The sequence below is a fragment of the Thunnus albacares genome, chromosome 11 (assembly GCF_914725855.1).
Source record: "Thunnus albacares chromosome 11, fThuAlb1.1, whole genome shotgun sequence".
NCBI classification, from domain to species: Eukaryota; Metazoa; Chordata; class Actinopteri; order Scombriformes; family Scombridae; genus Thunnus; species Thunnus albacares.
In genome coordinates this window covers 27,738,548-27,762,899 of record NC_058116.1, presented here as the reverse complement: position 1 = coordinate 27,762,899, position 24,352 = coordinate 27,738,548, and the positions used below count along the sequence as shown (strand labels likewise).

At 38.3% G+C, this 24,352-nt stretch overlaps 3 protein-coding genes across 19 annotated transcripts in view; 2 read left to right on the top strand and 1 right to left on the bottom strand.

Annotated features, from left to right (window-relative positions):
- The window catches only part of lrrfip1a (leucine rich repeat (in FLII) interacting protein 1a), a 54,927-nt gene extending 44,019 nt beyond the window's left edge, over positions 1-10,908 (top strand). For 12 of the 17 annotated variants that reach the window (XM_044364823.1, XM_044364822.1, XM_044364818.1 and 9 more), the window contains 4 exons: positions 67-159; positions 342-434; positions 795-939; positions 2,380-5,790. In XM_044364823.1, the coding sequence (XP_044220758.1) occupies positions 67-159; positions 342-434; positions 795-939; positions 2,380-5,012 (2,964 nt within the window). In that variant the 3' untranslated portion in view covers positions 5,013-5,790. Of the gene's footprint in view, positions 1-66; positions 160-341; positions 435-794; positions 940-2,379; positions 5,791-7,259; positions 7,310-7,964; positions 8,086-8,756; positions 8,837-8,923; positions 9,029-9,147 lie in introns of those variants that run through there. The other 5 variants (XM_044364832.1, XM_044364831.1, XM_044364830.1 and 2 more) reach the window with 2 other exon arrangements.
- Positions 10,909-13,027: 2,119 nt separating this feature from the next.
- tyw5 (tRNA-yW synthesizing protein 5) lies at positions 13,028-18,282 on the bottom strand. Its single transcript, XM_044365843.1, has 8 exons — positions 18,120-18,282; positions 17,491-17,645; positions 17,330-17,399; positions 16,301-16,345; positions 15,040-15,177; positions 14,605-14,692; positions 14,336-14,452; positions 13,028-13,484 (listed from the first exon to the last, which is right to left on the bottom strand). The coding sequence occupies exons 1-8, from the start codon at positions 18,198-18,200 to the stop codon at positions 13,165-13,167; spliced, it is 1,014 nt and encodes a 337-aa protein (XP_044221778.1). The 5' UTR covers positions 18,201-18,282; the 3' UTR covers positions 13,028-13,164.
- A 336-nt stretch (positions 18,283-18,618) lies between these two features.
- On the top strand, positions 18,619-23,690 carry maip1 (matrix AAA peptidase interacting protein 1). Its single transcript, XM_044366683.1, has 5 exons — positions 18,619-18,944; positions 20,642-20,713; positions 21,941-22,067; positions 22,149-22,299; positions 22,423-23,690. Exons 1-5 carry the CDS (start codon positions 18,651-18,653, stop codon positions 22,499-22,501), a joined length of 723 nt encoding a protein of 240 aa, XP_044222618.1. The 5' UTR covers positions 18,619-18,650; the 3' UTR covers positions 22,502-23,690.
- The last annotated feature ends 662 nt before the right edge of the window (positions 23,691-24,352 follow it).

The window sequence follows — 24,352 nt, the reverse complement described above, 5'->3', positions numbered from 1 at the left end:
TTCCCTTTTTGCAGTCTTGCCCTCTTCCCCTTCAAACTCTTTTTTTCCCCTTTTCCTGCTGTGTAGGAGATCCGTCAGCTGCGTATGAAACAGGAAGGTTTTGATAGAGAGATATCTGACCTACAGGAGACGGTGGAGTGGAAGGATAAAAAAATCGGGGTACGGCTTTATGAGCCCTGCTGCAGCAAGTTTTATTAATTTAATCACGTTCAACATTTACTTTGACTGACATGAATTCAGTATCTCCTTTGCATGAAACTGCTTATACTTTCACTTCTTCTTGTGCACTTTTCTTTTCACTCTTCTTCTTTTGCACTCTGCCACTTGGGGGCTCCGCTCAGGCCTTAGAGCGACAGAAAGAATACACAGATGCGATCCGAATCGAGCGAGATGAGCTCAGAGAGGAGGTGGTGAAGCTGAAAGACATTCTGAAGGTACTCGGTCAAGTGTGTGGATGCTTATTTCTCCTGTGATTCAAACGACATTAATCAAACTCCAAGTTAAGTCTGTGTGTGTGGTTTTTGAAGCAAATGTGCGTGAAACTTTTAATTAAGCTTGAAAGTATTTGCTTCAGTGAATGTGTGATCTTAATCATGCTTACAGTGCAAATATGCCCCAGGTCTGCCTTTTTAGCATTGTTTTAAATGTTATTTTTGGATATGTTATTAGATTTTAGCTTTACTTTTTTGCAAATGACTTTTATGAGTGTTTTTTTCCCCCCAAAACCAAATAAAAAACTTTTTTTTAAGGTGTGTAATCTACAGAGCTTACATTTGAGGTTTTATTTTGTCCAGAAACATGGAATAGTTTTGGGACCTGATCTGAACGTCAACGGGGACATCGGTGAGACGGTAACCGACGGGACCTCCGGTGGAGACTCTGCTGCCCAACCAGCTCAGGATTCCCAGACCTCCCAGCCGGAGGGGAACAGCATGCTCGGTAAACACACTGTGAAAAACAACTTCCTTTCTTCTTCCTGCATGGCTCAGCATGAAAATAACTGAAGACTTTCATTCCAAAATGTTTCAGATTAGTGCCGAGACAGAAAATAAATCAATAATCATTCAACCTTGAGTCGTAAGATTACTTTTTTTTCCGATACATGTCTGAATTTTCAAAAAGTGAATATCTCGATGATTTTGGATTGAACTCTTCAGTTTTGCATATTGTTCATCACTTTAACTCTGATTTGCACTAACCTTGCACTAACTTATTGTCAATAAATCTCATGTGCAGAGCCAAACCAACAATGAATTGATCTACATATGAGTATTGTGTGTGTATCCGAAGTCTGATATGTCTTATTCCTCTGTGCTGTAGACCTCCGCTGTTATGAGCCACACCACTGCACTGGGTTAAATGTCATGCACAGGAACACGGTTCAGTTTACAGAGCTTTGCTACCTTGTTGACTTTGTACTGAAGTTCTTTTAGAAATTTATAATGTAGTACAAAGTTGAGGTTGTGATATGGAAGACAACAAGCTAGCGATGCTGTAAACTGAACCACGTTCCCACACATGCTCAGTGGCGTCTGCCTTACAAGGAACTACTCTCTTATCTAGTCTTTGGAGCCGTACCTACACCCTTTGTGGCAAAGAAACATGTCACCCAGTGCAGCGGTGCAGCTCATTGATGTGTTTTTAATAGTCTTTGGGCAACAACGGAGGTCTACAGCACAGAGGAATAAGATATATCAGGCTTTGGATGAGTTGGTTTGGTTCTGCACATGAGATTTGATTACAATAAGAAAAATATAGAAAATCACCAGCCTTATCCTTTTAAGCAACATCTACTGCATATCTTGCTTTCCTGTAGAAACATTAACAATCAGCAAAGACTCACTTTGTCTTCATCACTAATGTTTGTTATTTTTTTCTCTCACACCGTTTTCATCATTTCAACTTACATCTTAGTCAAAATAAACTGTGTTTATGTGGGAGTTGACAGGTATCTTGTGGCACAGTGATTTGATTAAATGGTATAAATCATTAATTTGAAGGTTCTTTTTCAAAGTAGACACTAAAACTTGCATTGATATTCTGAAATCATACATTTTTTTTTTCTTTGTGAAAACCACCAGTATCGTGATTTCAAGACTTAAGACTTACTTTTCTCAAGCCGGCGGCCTCTCGCTTCTCCTCTTTCGCGTTGATGTACTTGGGGACCAAGAACTTTCGGTGTTCCTCCTGCCTTTCTTCTACTTTTTCCTCTCGTGCTTCTCTTGGTCATCTTGGCTCTGTGCTTCTCTTTCTGGCCACTGAATCAATCAGGTGTTCTGCCTTACTTTACCTTGACTTCTGCTATTACACTTTCTGCTGAAGGTTACACTTTTTAAAAATCATATCTTCTATCACCGTCTGCTCTTCATGATCTCTCAGGCAGCACAGAGGAGACTCAGTTGAGAAGTAGCGGAGAGGAAGAGGTGGATCCAGAGAAGCATCAAGAAAAGAATCATTTGAGCTCTGACATGCTCTGTAATGTGTCCGCTGTGGAAACATCAAGCAAAGAACAGCCGACAGAAGAGCAACAGACATGCTTACCCACAGAGGAAGACAGTGTTGGAGAAACTGAAAGCAACGATTTACAAGTTGACATTAATAAAAATCCAATCACAGAAGCCAAAGATACAATCGTTTGCAGCCCTGAGTCTGAAGAGATTGTAACAAGTCCTGAGGAAAATGTTGCAGGAACAGAAATGCTTAAGGGGGGAGATTTAGGGGAGACAAGCAACCCAGATTTAGGAGAGACAGGAACTGACAGTGTCGACGTACATCGTGCTGACGTTAGAGAGACGAGTAACAACCTTGCTGAAGTGCAAGAAAACAAACAGGAAGAAGTTGAGGAAAGTAATTTGAGAAATACAGAATCATGTCCTCAGCAAAAAGTCACAGAAGATGTTATGAAAGAACCTGATGAGTCCATCCAAGATGTATCAAACACTGAACCCCATCAAGAGCCTGAGAATGCTGAAGATGCAGAGAACGACGAGGCAGACGAAATATTAAATAAATCTCAGTCTCAGGGAGCTACTGCATCTGGGAAAAAGAAAAAGAGGAAGAAGAGAGGCAAAAAGAAAGGAGGAAATGAGGAAAAAAAGCAACAAAAAGATGCAAAGGAGGAAAACGGGAATGATAAAGAAAACGGTAAAACAAAAAAAGACGTCAAATTGGCTGCAAGAGATAATGGGTCAATAACAGAACCTGATAATGATGTTTCTGTCACTGAAACCCTCAAAGAATCAAAGATGGATGAAGTTATGAATGATGCCATAGAAGAAGTAAAGCCCACTGAAACCCTTTCTCACGTTGAAACTCTCCAAGAATCAAGAGGCGATGATGTTACGGGTGAACAGAAGGAGGAACAAAGTCTGGAAACTGAGACAGTAGACGTAACAGAGGCAGTGGCGCCCACTGAAAATGTTTGTCTCACCGAAACACCCAATGAATCAAGAACAGATCAAGTAAAGGATGAGCAGGACATGGAGCAAACTTCAGAAACAGAGAAAGTAGAAGACGTGGAATCTAAAACGAATCCTGATACGGAGGCATCTGATCTTATTGACAACTCCAAAGGTACCGAGAGCACTGATGGCCTCAACAAAGAATGTACTTCTAGTGTAGATAACTCTAAAAGTGGAGACATCACAACCGAAGGCGACGTCCATACTGAATCAGGAACTGTTAATACCAGGGGTGAGGATGATGAGATGAAATCTGAACGCACAACTGAAAACCCTGAAAACACAAACTGTAATGAAGATACTGAAGCCGAATCACATGTTCCAAGCAATGACGACGCTACCGTTGACAAATCTGAACGCACAAACGATACTGAGACTGTAGATAACACGTCTGTTTCTGATAAAAGTCCTGAAGAGGCAACTGAGACTGCCAAAGATGATGAGGAGCCAGGAGCAGAGACTCACCAAGAATCCATTTCTCCCAGTCAGGATGATGACAAATCAGAAAAGGAGGAGCTGAGTGAAGAATTGAGGGAATCTGAGGATTTAGTGGAGCCAGACAACTCTTCACACGATGAAAAAAGTGATGACGTATCAATAACGAAACATACTGATGCCGTTGAAACTGAAAAAAGCTCTTTTGAGACTGCGGCTCAGGCTGAACATCTGGATGATGTAGAAAGCCAAACGGTAGAGTGTGCGGATCAGGTTGATGAATCAAACATTGAAGTGTCCTCAGAAACAGAACAGATCAATACCAGTGAGATAATAAAGACACCAGACTCTCCAAAAGAAGCAACTGAGGTCGCTTCCTTAATCGAGCAGGACCATAACAATGAAGAATCAGCTTCTGCAGAAGATCCTGAACATAAAATCAGTCAAAATGACCAGGAAAGTGAGAAATGTCAGCAGGAATCCAGCAAAGATAAAACTGAGGATGATAATTCACCTCAACCCACCCAGCAGGAAAGTGATGAAGAGGACGGTGATGACGACGAAGGGCAGTCTTTTGACTTTGATGACATGGATGTAGAGGCGGCTATAGACATGAATTCCCCTAAAGAACCAGAACAGGAAGGAGTTGAGGAGGGTGTTGAAGTCACGTCAGATGAGAGCAACGACGGTAGTTCAAATGAAAAAACACAAGACGAGCCAGTCGATAGCAAAGACGAGAAGCGTACGGTTGACCAGGTAGATGCACCAGATAAAGAGTCCGATACTAAACCTCAAGACGACCAAAACTCATCGGCTCACGAGGAAACCGCGTCTGAAAACGTGGAAAACGAGCCGCAGGAGAACGTAGGTGTAGCAGATGTAAAGGAAGAGGACGCTGTTGTAGAAAGCAACAGCGCAGAGGACGTGAACCAGGCGATGTCTTCATCAGTGGAGGAAGGATTAGATGCCATTAAACACGAAATGCAGGGTGAAGATTTACCAAAGAGTGAAGACCAAGTGGGCGGCAACAAAGAGCCTCCACCTTCGGGGAAAGACGCGAAAAAGAACGGCAAGAAAGGCAAAGCCAAGGGCAAAGAGGAATGTAAGATGTCTTAGCTTATACAGTTATGGTATATATATAGTTTAGATATATATTATTTGATTCACCGTCTACTTTTTTTTTGCTTAGCTGTTTACAAAGTGGTAAAATAAATGTCAAAGCACTTTGATTACTGTCCCAAATTATCATTGATGTAAGTATATGTATATTATTTTTAAATTAAATACATGAAAACAATCCATGGTCAAAAAAAAACACCTATTTTCACTGAGGTCATATGTGTGAGAATTGAATTTGTGGAGAGATGATGATGTTAATTGCGAGGTAACCGTAGATTTTACTATTGGACCTGTTGACAATATAAGGAGGTAAAACTTAACTTGATACTGTAAGTCGGGTAACATTTATTTTGTCATTGATGCACATTTATCATGCTGCTTGTAATGTTTCATTGATACTGTTTCTCTGTGACTGCATCACAGAACATTTGTTGTGCTACAATTCCAGGAACTCATTCATATATTCATTTATTCATGTCATAGGGGATCAATAAATAAAACAAACTGTTCATTGGAAATTATGATGATTATGATGACTTTACTTTTAACTAGCTTCTACATGCACTAGCTGTTCTGTTCATGGTTCAAATTAAACATGCTTGGAAACGCTGTTGTTTAAGTTCAACAAAGCCATTTTTCACCTTTTTAGAGGACTGTAAATCCTAAAGCACATAAATGTTTGATAAATGTATGTTGCATTTTGTTGCACTTGAATGGAAAAGATGAATGTGGCCGTCTACAATGAAATGACAATAAACACCCTGCTGTTACAGTTTGTCATTTTGATCTGAATGCTTTTTTCTTTATTTCTTTTTTTTTTTTTTTTTAATTCTTGAATTATGTAATGGAAAGCAAGACATCGTAACATCCCAATAAATCATCTCATCCTGATTAATCGATCAACAGAAAATTAATCGTCAACTATTTTGATAAGTTAATCGTTTTAAGTCATTTTTAAAGGAGACATATCACGCTATTTGTGATTTTAAGTTATTTTTATACTGTTATAATGTTGGATGTCTGTTAAACACAGTCAAAGGTCCAAAACTTGAGGTGAACATATGTAAAAATTCTCCCTGAAAATAAAAAGTCAGCCTGCTCTAAACAGTCTGTTTGCAAAGTTTCCTCTACTTCCTTCTGGTGATGACATCAGAGTGTTCGTGCGTGCCCACATGCGGTTGCCCGTTCCGTAGCCTTTGTTTGGCACTAAGAGTTGTTCACGTTTTCCACTCGCGCATTTCGGCCCCAACATGTACAGAAGTATTTGAGAAGTTTATATTTCAAGTAAAGAACAAGAAAAAGTAGTGCAATCCTGCTACTACTGTTTGTTTACGTAGCCTCCCAAGCCTCCGAGAGGCAGCTTCGGGGAGCCGACCAATCAGAACACAGTGGACTCATCGGGGGGCGGGGCCTTAAAGAGACAGGAGCTTAAACTGCCTGTTTCAGACAGAGGCTGAACTTAGGGGCTGCATAAAGGGCCAGTATATGATATGAGTTTTAAACTGTAAATCATGCAAAGATATTCCAGTAGAGCCCCAGGATAAAAATGTAGACCTGGAAATGCATGTGATACATCCTTTTTAAGAAAAAGTGCCCTAATGTTCTGATTCCAGTTTCTCAAACATGAATATTTTCTTTCTTTGGTCATCTATGATAATAAATTGAATATTTTTGGGTTGTGGACTGTTTGTCGGGACAAAAGAAGACATTTGCAGATGTCACCTTGGCCTGTAGGAATCAATAATCAACATTTTTCATCATTTTCTAACATTTTATAGGCCAAATGACAGCTTAATCAGCAATCAGCCCTAATCCAGATCAAACTCCACTCATGGTTCACCTCTTTTTTTCATTCAGCACATTTACCTCCTTATTTGGTCACATAGTGTGAACGTAGTCCCTACGTGCTGTGTGCCCTTGCATTGACCCTCTGATCCACAGTTTTTGCATGCTAACTTTCCCCCTCACACTCCACTCCATCACTCCCTCATGGATGCCTGCTCTGTTGCATGCATCAACCTCCCACCCTGACCCAGCCCCCTCCCACCATCTCCCTGGCTCCTCACACCCCTGGTATGTTAACTTATTTTTTCTTTTTAAAGACCAACAGTAACAGTTTTGATTATTGTTGTTAAAATCTGTATTGTATTATGGCATTGTGGTGCATGACGCATAAATGATATGTGACCAAGACTTAGATATGAATTGTTGTTTTTTTCCTCAAACGTGTGCTTTGTCTTTCAGAGATTCGCCTCAGGAAATTGGTGGATGAGCGTGAAAAAATGATAGAACAGGTGAGTCTGTGGTTCGTCTGTTGTTTATTCCCAGTTGAAACGTAGTCCTACAGTGAAAATTTAAATTAAGAAGCAAAGTGGTGTATCAAAAGAGAGATCTTTTGAACTCATACACTAGTTTACTTTGAGTCAATCCCACTTATAGTCAGTCCTGCTGCTGTAAATACTCACTAGAGCATCAAACATGTATTAATCTACAGCTGAAAATAATCCCCAACAAATGTAACACTAGCTAAAAACTACAGTGCTCCGCTTTTTACTTTTTTTTTTTAATTGAACCAATATATTAGTGATCTGTTCTTAAAGGTGCATTTATCAGTATTTTTATACAAACATTAGATCAAACTAGTTATCACCATTATCCATGTCTCCCGCTCTCTATGACGGCAGACTTTTCACTCCGCCTTCGTTGCTGTTTGGAACAACTCTGGACACTGTTGTGACAACACATCATATGAACTAGTTCTGATTGCACATTAACTAACCCTCATGGAGCTTTTCTGCTGTTTTTAGATTTGCCCATCATCATAACATGCACAAAAACATTCTCAGCTGTGTCCTGGTGAATGTGAGCTTGCACGTGTTCCTCATGGAGACTGAGCGGTGCAGTGGATGTCATAGCTGAGTGTGTTACTCATCAGCTGATGTGTTACAGGTAAAGAAGCTAAAGTCTCAGCTGGAACAGAAGACGCAGAGAAACGGCACAGAGAGCGGTTCGAACCCAGACGGTGAAATCGTTGAAAACGGCAACGATGCCAACATAATAGAAGTGCAGAGTAAGTTTGTACTGTATGCACAGAAGCAGTCCTGTGGAAATTTGCTACTTTAAAAATAGGTTCACAATTTTTCAAGTGTGTCTTAAAACAACAGTCAGGAAAGAGGTTTTCCTCGCTGTAATCATTCTTCCTGTTCATACTGGCTATTAAAAGATCCTTCAAATGTGCTTTCAATGTAAGTGATGGAGGCCAAAATACACAGTGTTTCCACACAGTCACTTAAAAGTTGATGTGAAGCTTATATGAGGCTTCAGCAGTCTGAGTTAGTCATATCAAGTGGATATCTGACACATTTACAGTCTTTTTAGCATCAAATTCCCTCTTTGTGTTTCTCTGTTGAGCTGTGGTGGAATATAGTAAGAAAAACAGGAACTTTGGCACTAAAAAGACTGTAACGTTGAAAGATATCTACTTGATTTGACTCATTTGGACGCTGAAGCTTCATATTAGCTTCAGATAAACTTTTAAATACATTTTTGCACAGTAGGAGGACTGTGGATTTTGTCTCCCATCACTTCCATTGTAAGTGTATTATGAAGGATCCTCTAATGGTCAGTATGAACAGGGGGAATGATTACTGCAAGAAAAACATGTTTCAATGTTTATTTGGGCTCCTGACTGTTGTTTTAAGACAACCCAAGATTAATTTTGCTTTTGCTCTTTTTTTTCAGGAGATTCCAACAGACAAATAAGTGAGATGAAGTTCAAACTAGTGAAGGCAGAGCAAGAAGTGACTGCTTTAGAACAAAATGTAAGTTGAGATAAGACTATAAATTCATAGCACACTTGAAAACATGAAAATATTCTCAGTTAAGAAGTCAATTTCTTTGGTTTCCAGGTGACCAGACTTGAAGGTCAGGTGACGCGCTACAAGTCTGCAGCAGAGAACTCAGAGAAAGTGGAGGACGAGCTAAAAGCAGAGAAACGGAAACTACAGAGAGAGGTGTAGTGTTGTTTTTTTTTATGCTGCAAAGATTCGCAGAAAGCATATTTAACAGGCTGATTAATTTGCAATATCTCTTCTCTTCTTCTTCTTCTTCTTCTCCCCACTTGACCCAACAGTTGCGGTCAGCACTGGACAAGATCGATGAACTCGAGTCAAACAACAGCCACCTCTCTAAACGACTGGAGAAGATGAAGTCGAGTCGCGGCATGGCACAGACTCCGTAGCAAAATACACCTCCTCTGTATCCAAGACTGGCTGATCACTTGGAAAAGAGAACATCTGCTTGAGAGCAACCTTAAGAGAAAAAAAAAAAAGGAGAAAAAAAAATATCAAGAAACTTAGTTATCATATCCACAGAATAGAGAACACAAACAAGCAATGTGCCATTTCTTTGTCTATTTTCTGTCTGATGATGAGAATGCCGCTTTGCTTTGTGCACACATGAAGTTCATGAAAACGAAGGGAAGCGGATGCTTGTGTACTTCAAGACTTTGGTTGAAACTCTGAAGTTTAGCAGCACTCATGGCTGAAGGAGAAGGGCCACATGGAAAGTCCTGGGACTGCACGGCACCAAGACAAAAAAAAAAAAAAAGACTTCTCTGTTAAGTTTTAGCGAGAGACAAAACGTTGCACTGCCCTCTTTCTGCTGCCTCTCGTCAAGATTCAAGATATTTTACTTGCCTTGCTCACACGGAGAGCAGAGACATTCAAGAAAAGACAGAACACGGTGCAGTGATCAGTACCAACGTCCACCATATGGCCCAAGACTGTTACCTTCAGAGGGCATGAGTGCTTTGTGTGTGTTTGTGAATGAAAGAGAACATTTATGTGTATTTTTTTTTCCTCGTCTGACCTTTTCCTCATTTGCATCCAAAGCCAAACTATTTTTAAAGACTTACAAATGTGCAGATGTGTTTTTAGGGAGCACCCCCCCAACACAGTATAACCATCACAGTCAACAAATCACCAGCTTTCAATACAGTTGCTAAGTGGGAGCTTCCCCTCTCTATATTCCCATTTCAACATTTTTCTTTAAGCGATATCCTCAATATTACTGAACATAGAAACACAGGACTCTCCCGGATATAATGTAACGATCCTATGGGATTATAGTATGACCACCGGTTTCAGTTATTTTAACTCAGTTTACAAGCAACAACGTTTTGTCTATGATTTTGAGCCTAAGACTACAATACCCATGAGCCTCGACTGCCGTAGCTGTGAGGTTGTAAACAATAGACATAGCTGTTGTTTTCACCCAGAAGTGACCCAGAAATTAATTATTCTGTCTTCTGTTAGTGGTGCACCTGACTGAATTTTAAGATCAGTGATTGGCTGGTCTCTTGCTGAAATGCACCTTGGGAGTCGTAGTTAACTTTTACCCTGAAATTTCTGTCTTGTACCTTTAACTTTTTATCAAAGAAGCAGATAATTTCTGATGCAGTTGTGCTAACTGTGAGTCACGTAATGTTGTCTATGGAAAAAAATGAATGAGGCTTTTACTTCCTGAAGCAGGGCTCCCACTTTGCAACTCTATTGTAGTTCCTTTATATTTATGTAGCTAGCAGCCTGATGCAGGTAATTGAATGTTGAACAGCTGATGCCCAACAACAGCTTGACCCACAGCGTGTAACCTTCCTTCCACTAAGATACAATAATATTTTCGAGCTTTTTCCTGCTTCGTATCACTGGTTTGCTTTTGTGCACACACTTAATTGCTGAGACTTAAGAAATGTGACAACAGGGACTCAAAGCGGTGAAAGCAGGAGACACTGAACACACTGGGGAGATGCTGCTTCACTGTTTACAAAGCTTTAAAATGTTTGTAAGGAAACATAAAGAACTGTAATCTTTGTGCAATAAAATTTCAAACCATATTGTATCTGCATGTGTGCGTTTTAGTCCTGGACTCATAAACCTGTAACTTATTGTAAGGTTTATACTCCACATACCAAGCTTTATTCCACAAATGTTCTCAGCCGTCTTTACTTCATCAGGCTTGTTGCTTGTTCTGGAGCTTTTGACCATGTTACACAGTCCTCATCCACAGATGTATGGAACTGTAGATGTTCAAACCGTCAGGGATTCTCAGCACTTACACAGATCCTTGTCTATGTTTGCTTAAAAGTTGACAACTGAGCAAACTCCATCTGCTGATGAAGGCCGTGTGATATGGTTGAAAGCTCTGGGACAAGCTAGTGAGTGGACCTTGAGTCGAGATTATTTTGTCAATATCTGTGGTTGTTTCCAGTTTCATGTGAAGTCAAATGTAAATCACCATAAATCCTACAGTATATATAATCATTAAAACTGTTTATCTTAGAGGATAAATTATTTACTCTTGGTGGATAAAAATAGTTTTCAAGAAAAATATAAATGTTCTAAATCCACCAGTATGTTAATGGAGTCTTCAAATCTTGAAAGATAAGTTGTTTCTTTGGAGCACTTTATCTCTGAGAGGGTTAAAAGATTTTGGAGGAGTTCACTGATTTACATTTGTTCTCAAAAAATGGTAATTTTTTTGAGAAAACTATGAAAACAGATTGTTGATTGACTTAGACATTAGTTCATGTTTTCCATAAGTGTTAAAAACCCAAACAGGTGTTTTCAGTTCCTCTGGCTGATTACATCTCTGCACATGTTGAAGTTGGATGGAGCGACGAGGTCATTAAACGTTAAAGGTGAATTTTCTCCCACTTAAACAGATGCAACAAAACAAATGGAAGGTCAGAAGTGTCAAACACTGTGTTTGAATGAGGAGCCTAATCAGGCAAAATAAACTCGTGTTGAGCCAGAGATGTGTAGTTCTGAAAATTAGTGAAGCATAGACAGCTGTTTGACATGTTAACATGTTAATAATACTGTTATCATATGAATAATCAATGCATTTTTACATTAAAGCCTTTAAACAAAATACAATGGTGCCCACAGAAAAAAGGAAAAGTAAAGGAGATTAATGAGGAAATTAAACCTGTGAGTACTAAACAATAAAAGACAACAACGAAAAACATGAAATGTATTTTAGACAAAACATTCTATAAAGTTGTAACGTTGTAATTATGGTCATGTATATTTTTCTTGTCAACATAAAACAATAATGAGTAAATAAAATAAGTATATATATTAAAAATACATATAATGTGAATATTAATAGTACTTTTATTTATCATGCAACACTGTTATTTATCATTTATTCAACGATTATTTATGATTGGCATGTTGTCTTCTGTACCTAGTATATATTATGATATATATAGTATTCCTCTTGTAAAGTCACATGACTGATGGATTATATGACGACACCATCGTGGTTGAAGGTGAGACAGACACACAGGTTTGGGGATTAAATTATGCTGTAATGGAGTGACAGTAACTTTAAGACGGTTTACTTAAAGTCCCCCTATTTTAGCTTTTATAAGCAGTATATAAACAGTTAATAAATGGTTTTAAACACACTGTATTGTAGTTATAAGCAAATATAAGAGCAACAACTATAACTCCCTTGGGCGCAGTGGAGGCTGCTGTATACAGTTAATGAATGACAATATAGTTAAACACAGTGGTAATAATATAAAATCTGTCTTCAGAGCAGAGGTTATAATTGCTGACAAATACTGTACATAAATAAACACTTCAACATATCATTATATATGCTTACATTTACATTATAGTGTGTTATAAGTGATTTATTAAATGTTTATATACTACTTATAAATGCTAAATAGGAGGAAGTCAAATGTTATTTTGCTGGACTTGTGTTGATTCTCTCTGCAGTCTGCACCTCACTGTGTGTGTTGCCAAAATTAGAAACAATAGATGAAGAATAATATCTTGAAGAATATTTCAAGATAAACATGTGAAAGTAATGATGTGCAGAAATGTCTTTTTCTAAACACTATTGTAAAAGAAGCTCAGAAGAAGGAACGCTGTAGGTGACTCTCAAAATATCAACATCACATGTTTATGATTTTTAAGAGAAAAGACAAAAAGCTTTGCTGTTATTTGAATCTTTATGAAATGTATTAACAAGTATAATAAAGACTTTTTCAGCAGGAAGTCAAAATGAACAAAACAAAGTAAAACCCAAATGCATTAGAGGTGTTTTATGATTTACATCACAGTTCTCTGGACTCTCATCCAGGTTTGGAGGAAGGACTGCTGGGTAATATGCTGTTCAAGTCCTCCTGTATATTTGTGTTTAACAGACTGTCACAGTACGTCCGCTTTTGGATACGTTGAATCATACGGCGACCGTAGAAGTCCCTATAATCAGGTGGAAGTTCATCCAGAGTGTGCAGCGCTCTCTCCAGTGCCTGAAGGGCTCGAGTTGCAGCCACGGGGTCCTTATTACCGTACGGGTCCTTTTTATCGTAGCTGTCTGCAGGTAGATGGCGCCAGAACACGTTAACACCCACACCAAACTGCAGCGCCAGGGTGTTATGGAACCACAGAGCTGCAGAAACAGTGACACTGGATTACGAAACGTCTTTCATATGATGAGGAACTGATTACTTAAATTCTTTGTTAATATATTACAGCAGCAACTACTAACTGTGTGATGTGTCTCATCAGTGTTAAGATCAAAGAGGACATAACATGCACATTTCCAGGTCTAAATTTATATTACTGGAATATCTTTGCATGATTTACCGTTTTAAAAACTCCCTATTTATCTTATACTGGCTCTTTATGCGGCCCCTCAGTTCAGCCTCTGTCTGAAACAGGCTGTTTTAGTTCCTGTCCCTTTAAGACTCCACTCTGTTCTGATTGGCCAGTTTCAGGAAGCTTCCCCCGGTTCCAGAGACTATGTAAATAAACAATAGTAGGAGGATATCACTTCTTTTTCCTGTTTTTTACTCAAAAAACTTCTCAAATACAGCCATACATGAGCCTGAATCTGATCTGAAATATGCAAGTGGACAACGTGAACAACTCGTGGAACAACGTTAGCAACAAAGCTACAGAACAGACGGCTGTTTGTGGGCATGTTTGCATAATCTGGTGTCATCATGAGGAGGAAGTAGAGGACACTCTACAAACAAAGCATTCAGACCAGGCTGAAGCCCTGGCTTTTACACGCAGACAGCATTTTTACATACTTCACCTCAAGTTTTGGAACTTTGAGCATCTTTAACGTAGATATCCGACATTATAACACTATGTAAATGACAGAAAATCACAAAAAGCATGTTATATCCCCTTTAAGCTTTCTCCAGACTTGTTTTCCTGACTTTTTCATGAAAACAAATGATATTATGATACCATTTTCTGGAGGAATTGATTAATGTGAACAGTCGGCCTTACCAGGGATAAAAAGTAGATCTCCAGGCTCCAGCACACACTCGTATCTCTTTGCCTTCACAAACTCAGGAAACAGTTTCAAGTCTGGGGAGTCGATGTCCAGGACCTCTGATTTATCACCTGATGGGTTCAATTATCATTAAAAATTACATTATAATATCATACCATCTCGTTCATCCCAACAAATGGCATCAATGTCAGAGCTGAGTATGAATGTGCACCAGGCTGATATAAACATTCAAACCCACAGACATCATCCCAAAGCTACTTGCCTGACAGATAAAGGTGCAGTGCATCCTGCGGGCTGTAAAGAACCACTCTCTTCATCCCTGTCACCTGAGCCAGCAGGTTATCCATCACCTGAAGAAATGAACACCCAAAGACAAGAAGCGAGAGAGCTTATTGAGGCGAGACTCCTAGAAACTAAATTGCAAAAAATGTTATTTCCTGAAGAAGAACAGTTCTAAAAACTCAGACACAATGACCCAGAATAAAGTAAACCTGAGCCGTGAGTCTCTGTAGTCAATGATTTAAATCCTCCAAGCACACAAGATGTATAAACGTTAATATACATACATCCCCGCACTGACTTTCTGCTCTGTATGAAGCATCAGACTCTGCTTGCTGCTGAAATCTTACTGCCGACCTATTTTTTTCAAACCTGTGGGCCACCGTGCAGCTCCTCCACCACATAATACAACACTCACATCGTAATGCGTCCACAGCTGCAGACCACAGGAGCTGATGCGGAAGACACTGGAGAAAAACTGATCGGGGTCAAAGAAGTGCGGGGTATGAAAATCCTCCGCCAAGTCTGGGAACTGTTTACTCAGATCAGCAGGTTCCTGCAAGAGAGAAACGTACCTGTGTCACTTTCACATTTATATTTCTGGGCTGCATTCACAAACATCCTCAGGCTAAAGGTAGCTCTGAACTGGCCAAGTTAGAAGAAACTCCTAAACATAAGGAACGTGTTAGTCCTAACTTCAGGACTCCTTCAGTTTTTGGTCTGAGACGAATTCACAAAGCATTTCATGTTGCATGAGTTCATAAGGATTCAATCAGTGTAGCTAAAACACAATAACATGAGAGATGAGGGTTAACACAAACTCTCCACTACTTGAACGCTGGAAAAATGCAGTTTTAGATTACAACCACCGTCTGTCAGAATTATTCATCAAACTAAAATTACATTCTTCAGGCCCCATCCATTTTCTTTTCTTTGACAGTTTAAGTCTACAAATTCAGCCAGTCTGCCGCACCATGTGTACTGATGAATATTTTCCTTTAAAGATCCCCTCCAGACACGTTTTAGGACTTATAAAAATCCTCTGCTTGGAATAATAAATTGTGTCTGACATGTTTTTTTCCAAAAACATAAAAGTTACCTTGTCAAAAATCATATTGTTTATTTCAAAAGTTTAACCGCTGGACACAAGATGTCTCCTTGTGAAGGTGAATACCAGACCAGGACCGGCTCCAAACTAGTTGTGATGTCACAAATCACGCTTGCAGGTACTCGCCTTAAACTCAGATTTAAGGTGAGAACAGAGAAACTTTCCACTTTCAGCAGAAGAATGTGAAAACAAACTCTGCACCTACGTCATTCTGCACAGCGAAGTTCAAACATGCAATTAAAGGAGCAAGAAGGAAAAACACATTTTTGACTGGAGGGGAACTTTAATATTAGATCACTGTGGAGATAGTGACTAAGTTCATTCATGAAACATGATGTTATCCGTAGCAACGGGGTAAACACTACCCTTTCTCTTAGCTCAGGATTTCTCACATTTCCTTTCTAAAAGTTGATCTCAGCAGCTTTGTTCCTACTAAACAGCTCCTAGTGGTAACAGACAGACTGAAAACATTTCTGCTATATACATTTAGAAATATGCAATAAAAAAATCTGTATTTTAGTTGTTTGAGGATGTGAAAAGTATACATGGTAATGTTTCATCTTTTCAATACCTTTCGGACGTCTTCGCCCAGCGATCGGAGATAATAACTCTCATCCTGAAACAGAACACACAGGTTCGTCTTATTAAAACAATAAAACATCCTGCAAAAAATATTATTGTAAGAGTCACTTCAGTACATCGTTGTAGCTGGTAAATTGTTTATATTGTTATCACATGTTATATACTGTATGTTATAATATTATTTAAATTCATACAATAGTTAAGTCATATTTGGAATAGTGTTTTATAAATGGATTACACTAAGGATGTACTTATTTTTGCTATTATCTTTTCTTTAAGAACTATAATAATTGGTTATAGAGCCACAACAATTAATCGATTAGTCAATCAGAAAATTAATCGCCAACTATTTTGATTATGGATTAATGGTTCTGAGTCATTCTTTGAGAACAAAAATACCAAATTTCTCTTGTTCCAGCTTCTTAAATACAAATATTTTCTTTATTTTTAGTCCTTTATGACAGTAAACTGAACATCTTTAGACTGTGGACTGTTGCTCGGGACACAAGACATGTTCAGTTGCATCTTGGGGATGGGGAAACAGTGATCAACATTTTATAGACCAAACCACTAATCGATCAATCCACAAAATGACTGACAGATTAATTGATAATGAAAATAATTGTTAGTTGCAGCTGTAATTGTTTATTTACGACAGTTGATAGGGACGTAAGACAGTTTTAATGTGCATGGGTAAAAAAGTTTAGCAACAACGTGGTGGTAAGATGTGAAGAAGTCTGCAAAAAACTTTGAAACAAGCTTTCAATCGTGTGATAACGTGCAAGAATGTGTTTGTTACAGTGTAGGAACAGAACATGAAGTCAGTAATGGACCTGACGCAGGTTGTTGTGATATATAATTTCCCTTTTGGACTTGTGAGAATTTTGGGGTTTTCACAAGAAAGTTGGATTCGATTCAGTGGAACATGAGTCAAAACTAAGATACACCACAGAGGAAGTGGCCTGTAGGAAACTGGAGCATGATGAAACAGCCACTATACTTATTTTATGATATTTACCTCACACAGGAAGAAGTCAGAGTGTTTTTTCTCAGATGCCCTTTTCACAAACTCATTGAATGGCAGAGTCCTGTGAATATGAGACACAGATGAGAAATCTGCAGAGACGGAGGACTGATTTATGTGTGTGAGAGAGAAAAACAAAGAGAGGAAGAGCTCACTTGTACACAAAGTTTTTGTGAAGGAAGTTCATCTGTGGCACAGTGGATACGTGAATTTTCACCTCCTTGTTTCCTCCTTTTTGTCCAAGATACTCTACTGTCCACTTTTCCAGGCACGGTCCGAGACACACACCTCTCAGCACGGCTGGTCTTCGCTAGAAAATAATAATTACATTTAATCTGTAGGTGAAGGCTGCAAATAACGGTACCCATGATCCAATATGATACACAACTCAACAGAGAAACACTGACTGAGGAAACACAAAAAGGGAATTCGATGCTAAAAAGACTGTAAATGTGGCAGATATCCACTTGATATGACTAACTCAGAGGGCTGAAGCCTCATATAAGCTTCACATCAACTTTTAAATTCATTTTTGCACTAAATGACTGTGTGGACACACTGAGGAATTTGGCCTCCATCACTTACACTGAAAGCACATTTGAAGGGGAACTTTTAATAGCCAGTATGAACTGGAGGAATGTTTGCAGCGAGGAAAACTTATTTCAATGTTCATATGGACACCTGACTGTTGTTTTAAGACACACTTGAAAAACTGTGAACCTGTCCTTTAAACCTAACGCGAAATCTTTCCTTTTCGTTGGAGACGATGATGATATGATCTTACCTGTGGATAAATATCTCGCAGAAAAACATCTCTGTCTACTTCTGTAAATATCGGCACAGGTATTTTCTCCTGAAACTCCATTTAACATGATTAGCTGAGAAAAATCACAAGCTAGTGAAGGTAAACAGCAGCAGGTGTCACAGTATAAGTGTTCCCCACAGAAACGAAAGACGACTGAGTCAGAGCCGACTGTAAAAAAAAAAAAAAAACAGGCCTTTAAATGATAAAACATTGTTCTTTTTTAAATGAATTTCAGAAACAATACTGAATTAAATTAGTTTTATCTGTTTTTAAAAACCTAATTTTTTATGATTTATCTGTTTCATTTTGCTGCCTTTTTGAAGCACTTTGTAACATGAATTTTTTGAAAGTGCTCTACAAAGAAATACTATTATTATTGTTTTTTTTATTTTTTTTGTCAGTGTTCCGATGTAGACGTATGTGTATTTTTTATATATATATATATATATACTATTTGTTCCCAACCGGAAGATACAAGTAGACGGACAGGAAGTATTGTAAGGTAAAAAGATGGCCGTGTTGATCAGAGGTTGTTGCAGGTTTCCATCAACATTCAGCTTCAGTCGTGTCGTCCTGAGCGGCTCCGGTAAAACGCGGCTCCCTCTCTCAGCACCGGCCTGTGTGGCAGCGGCGGTCCGGCCGTACAGCTCGGACAGCGGCGGACAGAAACAGAAGCAGACGGTCGTGTTTGTTGGCATCCCGAACCCCGTCATCTGGTTCCGCACAAAGATCTACTACTTTCTGATCAGAGCTTACTTTGATAAAGAGTTTAACATCGAGGAGTTCACAGAAGGAGCGAAACAGGTCTGCAAAAACAAAATGGGTTTATTCTGTCATAAAATAACCTACAAGTATTGTACTTGACTACAATTTTGAGGTACTTTACTGACTATTTCCATCAGTGGTGGAAGAAGTATTCAGATCCTTTACTTAAATAAAAGCACTAATACAGCAATGGAAAAATACTATGTTACAAGTGCTGAATGAAAAGTCCTACTACAGTAAAAGTACATAAGTATTATAAGCTTGATGTAGTTAAAGTATTGCAGTAAAAGTAGTGGTTTGGTCCCTCTGACTGATATATTATTTATTTATTATTCATTATCATATGATAATCATTAGATTATTGATACCGAAGCATCAGTGTTAGAGCAGCATGTTACTGTTGTAGCTGCTTGAGGTGGAGCTAGTTTCAACCACTTTATATACAGTTAGTCCAGTGGTTCCCAACCTAGGGGTCGGGCCCCTCCAGAAGGTCAGCAGATAAATCTGAGGGGTCGTGAGATGATTAATGGGAGAGGAAAGAAGAAAAAACAACTGTTTTTTGTAAGATGTCAAAAGCCAAAAAAGTTGAACAATGTGTTGTATTTTAAAAGCTTGTTATATTATCCATTGTGTCAAATCTTCATCTGAAAAGTAACTAAAGCTGTCAGATAAATGTAGTGGAGTAGAAAGTACAATATTTCCCTCTGAAAGTAGCATCAAATGGAAATACTCATGTAAAGTACAAGTAGGCTACCTCAACATTGTACTTAAGTACAGTACTTGAGTAAAGTTACTTTGCACCACAAGGGATCAGAGGGTGATTTATGGTTTCATAATCTGGTTAATTTGGGCGCTAATCTAATCTGAATCCCCAACAACCACACACAAATCCAGACAGGCAGGTGTTATTCATAGAAAGCCACTAAGGATTTGTGACATCACAAATATTTTTGAGCCAATCGTAGTCCAGGATACAAGTGTGATGTGTAAACTTGAAGCGTCCAGTGCACAAACACTGAGGATGGACTTTACAGTGAGGAAGAAGACATGTTGTGTCCAGCAGTTAAACTTATGAGATGAAAAACATTTGTCATAGATTCTTGATTTTTATCTTAAAACATTAGCTTCTAATTTCAGTTTGTTGTACAGTTAGTTCTCTACTTACCGTTTACTTTTGTGTCTGTATAGAGATTTAATTAAATTTGGATTTATAGGTAGTTTTCCTGCACTTTAATGCTTTATTCCTGCTTGCTCTGTCCTTTTCTACTGTACATGATGGTCTGTTTATTCTTGTGCTGCTGTCACACCTTATTTAATCAATAAAGATTAAATAAGATCTTTAAATAACTTATTTCCTGATCGGCCCTGAAACATTACAGTTAGAGCCCAACTGATAAATCTGCCAATATTAGTTCATTGCAGATATATTCATATCAGCATAAATGTAAGCCGATTAATTACACACCATTAAAATACCAAAGAAATACCAAAGATATTTTGTGAAACAGTGACTTGTCTATTTTTCAGCTTTAAAACGTCCTGCTGTCTTTTGCACTTCTTGGTTGCAATTGTTAAAAAAACAATTTTAATGGCACCTTTTATTATTGTTGTAGGTTTTGTAAAAAGAAAACAACAACATATCAGCTGATATATTGTTATTGGATATTTTAAACTTTAATCTTGATTTCTATTGTTTTATGTTTGTGTTGTTGATGATGTTTGTTTAACTCTTGCAGGCCTTCATACATGTTTCCAGACTGCTGTCACAATGTCAGTTTGAAGCCCTGGAGGGGTTGGTGGCGAAAGATGTGAGTATGGGAACCCAGGAAGCCCAAACCTTTACTGCACTTTACTGATGTCTCCTGTGCTTTACACAAAGATACACACAATGTAAAAAATGCTATAGTACATAAAGGGCACGGTGGCTTGGTGGTTAGCACTGTTGCCTCACAGCAAGAAGGTTCAAACCCTTTGCCTGGGTTTCCACCCGGTGCTCATGTTTCTTCCCAACATCAAAGACATGTATGTTAGGGTTAATACTCCTGTCCTGTCCTGAAATAACTGGAGTTGGCACCCGGGCGCTGCACCACAGCTGCTCACTGCTCCTAGTGTATAGGATGGGTCAACTGTAGAGGACAGATTCTGTTTCAATGTATGTGAGAGCTGTGAAATGACAATAAAAACGGTCTGAATCTTAATCTTAAACCTTCACAAATCCCTCACAATGATTAAGTTATGTTTTGTGTTTTGAGCAGCAGCTTGAGTTGGACGAGCACAAATATTTAAAGATTTCATCTCATTATTCAAATTTCAAAATCACTTCAATTATAAAACGACATAAACTGACCAAAGTGCTTTACAACTGGCAGAAGTTTTAATTATCATAGTAGGAAAAGCAGGCATTGCTAATAACATGGACGATGGCTGTGTTCTACGACGGGATCTAAAGGTTATTTTCATGATCGATTAATCTGTCAATTATTTTCTCAATTAATTGATTAGTCGTTTTGGAAAAATGGCGATTACTGTTTCCAAAAGCCCGAGATTATTTCCTCAAATGTCTTCTTTTGACCTGACTAACAGTTTACTGTCATAGAAGACAAAGAAGAGATTCACATTTTAAGAGCTGGAATCAAGAATTTTGGCATTTCTTCTTAAAAAATGACTCAAAATGATTTATCGATTATCAAAATAGTTACTATAGATTAATTTTCTGTCAATCGAAACTGACTAGTTATTGCAGCTCTACTTTGTTCTATTCACATGTCCCACTAAGTCATGACAGTGTGACGGTGAACCAGCATGATCAACAACCAAGATCATGAAACAGAAGCAGCTAAATGAAATTCAACCATCATTAATTTCATTATTTACATCTGAGCTTTTCCTACTGTGACGTGTCAAAATGTCACCATCAAAGAGGCCTGTTTTCAAGGCTCATAATCAACATAATCAAGATGTCTGGTGTCGTGTCAAAGGATAAACGTTCAGTATTTTGATACTTGTATATAACAGGCGTTTTCATTTCCTTGCAGTTGATCGGGAAGCTGGAGGAAAAATGCAGCCTGCTGCCTGTGAGCTACATGAAAGCACTCTCTGCTGACGCGGATACTATTATGCACACTACACCCGGAGACGTGGGAATCTACTACGATGATAACGGTCAGCCAACAGAATCAACTTTTATTATTCATTATGTTGACACATTACAGGAAACACATCAGTGTAATTTTTTTTTTTCAGGGAGGAAGTTTGTGAGTATTTTGATGCGTTTCTGGTATCTGACCAGCGCACGTCTTCCTGACGACTCCGTGGAGGGAAGTCGCATCTTCCAGGTGACCTTAGGTGAAGAAGGAGAAGCAGAATCCAAGAGACTGCTAACTGCACATTATGAGTGAGTATAAATATTTCTTTTTGCATATAAAATATTAAAACTGGCTCATTTTTAGCTGCATGATGTTTGTATGACTAAGAACATGCTCTTCTAATCCTTATTTTTGGCTTTGATTGCTGACAGATTCCAAAGGGAGTTTACTAAGGGAGTGCCACCAGACTGGACTATTACGAGGATAGAGCACTCCAAGCTTTTAGATTAAGGTTTGGTGGTTTTGATTCGAGGCGGATATGCCGGTGGAAACCAGTCAAAGACACAAAATTCCCCTCAGTATTTGCTTTCATGAAATTGAGGAAGAAACTGTTGAAGATAATCTACAGAAGGAAAAAAACAAAACAAGACGCAGCTCCTCACCAGAAAAATCAAAGGAAAGCACCAGGACACACACTTGGATTGATCCACTATTTGCACTCTACATATCTGTTCTCATAGATGCAGAACTGTCTGCAGTATTTCTGTGTTGCAGATTGTTTTCTTCACTATCTCTAATATCCCAGAAACCAATATCACAGCCCGACTAGAGCTGTGAACTCTTGCTCTGGAAGGTTTTGTACATTGGGGAATGGAACCAGAGGTGTCAAATGTTAGTTTAATATAATTTATAGCCTTATTATAACTATTGTGTAATACCAGAGGGGATTGAAAAAAACATTCTGAATTGTCCCGATGTAATAAATATCTCCATTTCAAGCAAATACTGAGGATTATTTGACCTACATCTGGTCAGTCTTAGATCTGCTGCTGTGTACACTTTCAAATTTAGATGCAGAATGTGTTTAAAGGTAGAAACACAGGTGTAGACTTTTTTTGACTTCCCTGGAAGGTAACGCACCTTGTCTTTATTTTGATTAAAGACTGATTGTCTCTCATCCTCTATTAAAGAACTCATGCTTCTCTATGTAGGACTGTGTAGCATAAAGATGTGAAAATTCCATGTGCCAGATTTGAACAACCATGTTTGTTTGGTTTTTTTTTCCCCACACAGAATATTTGACCTGTTGCAATGTCGTGGCTCTGACACACATGCTGTATATACAATATGAAATATACTGTATGTGTGTATATGTGTTTGTAATGGTGAAGGCAGCTTCGTGCAGCTGCAGCAGATCTTTGATTGTTTTATTAAATATTGGAAAAATTAAAGTCTGAAGAATTTGTAGTATGTCTTGTTTTAAAACTATCGTTTTTTTGTTGTTGTTGTTGTTTTTTAATGTATTCCTGCAAATGATCATAGTACAGGCAATGGCACCTGTCTGCATAATTATTAATTACATTTTTCAGATGTTTGAATGATTAAAATTAAAATGTGTATCTTAAAAAAACAAAAACAAGTGCACAAACTACAGGCAAAGAAGCACTAATGGAGAAATAAAAGACAGGTTCACAATTTTCAAGTCTTTCCACTCAAAAATATGTTTTTCTACACTTAAATATTTTGAGCTTCACTGTGCAGAGTTTGACACTAGAAGGCTGTTTTCACGTTTATCTGCTGAAAGTGGAAAGTTTCTCTGAGCTCATTGAAAATCCAATTTTAAAGGGCGGGCCTATGAACATGATTTGTGACATCACAACTAGTTTGGAAGCCAATCCTGGGTCCAATATTCAATGTAGACAAGTGTGATGTGGAAACTTGAAATCTCCAGTGCACAAACACTGAGAATAGACTTTACATTGGAGTAGAAAACATCTTGTATCCAACAGTTAAACTTTGAGATGAAAAATATTTGTATTGTTATAGATTCTGGAATTTTTAATGAGAGATAAGGAGGAGATGTAACTTTAAGGATTTTAACAAGACAATTTGACCATTTTTTGTGGAAAAACCATATCAGACAAATTGTTATTCAAAGTAGAGTATTTTATATACATCTAAAACATGTCTGGTGGGGATCTTTAAAAAAAAGACTGACATAAGACATAGACTTAAAGATAAGTAAAATTGAAACTAAATGTAAATTGTTATAAAATAATTTATCACAAGCAATTCCTGGTAGATAAATGATGTTCATCTCTCCTCGCTCTCCCATTGGTCCGCTTCCTTGACTCCTCGCCT

What these genes read in the sequence shown, in the direction of transcription:
- maip1 (XM_044366683.1), top strand. Translation starts at nt 18,651, where the DNA reads ATGGCCGTGTTGATCAGAGGTTGTTGCAGGTTTCCATCAACATTCAGC. An exon ending in TCACAGAAGGAGCGAAACAG is followed by an intron (nt 18,945 to 20,641) that starts GTCTGCAAAAAC and finishes TAACTCTTGCAG; the next exon opens with GCCTTCATACATGTTTCCAG. An exon ending in AGGGGTTGGTGGCGAAAGAT is followed by an intron (nt 20,714 to 21,940) that starts GTGAGTATGGGA and finishes ATTTCCTTGCAG; the next exon opens with TTGATCGGGAAGCTGGAGGA.
- tyw5 (XM_044365843.1), bottom strand. Translation starts at nt 18,200, where the DNA reads ATGGAGTTTCAGGAGAAAATACCTGTGCCGATATTTACAGAAGTAGAC. An exon ending in TGCGAGATATTTATCCACAG is followed by an intron (nt 17,646 to 18,119) that starts GTAAGATCATAT and finishes ATTATTTTCTAG; the next exon opens with CGAAGACCAGCCGTGCTGAG. An exon ending in CACAAAAACTTTGTGTACAA is followed by an intron (nt 17,400 to 17,490) that starts GTGAGCTCTTCC and finishes TCATATTCACAG; the next exon opens with GACTCTGCCATTCAATGAGT.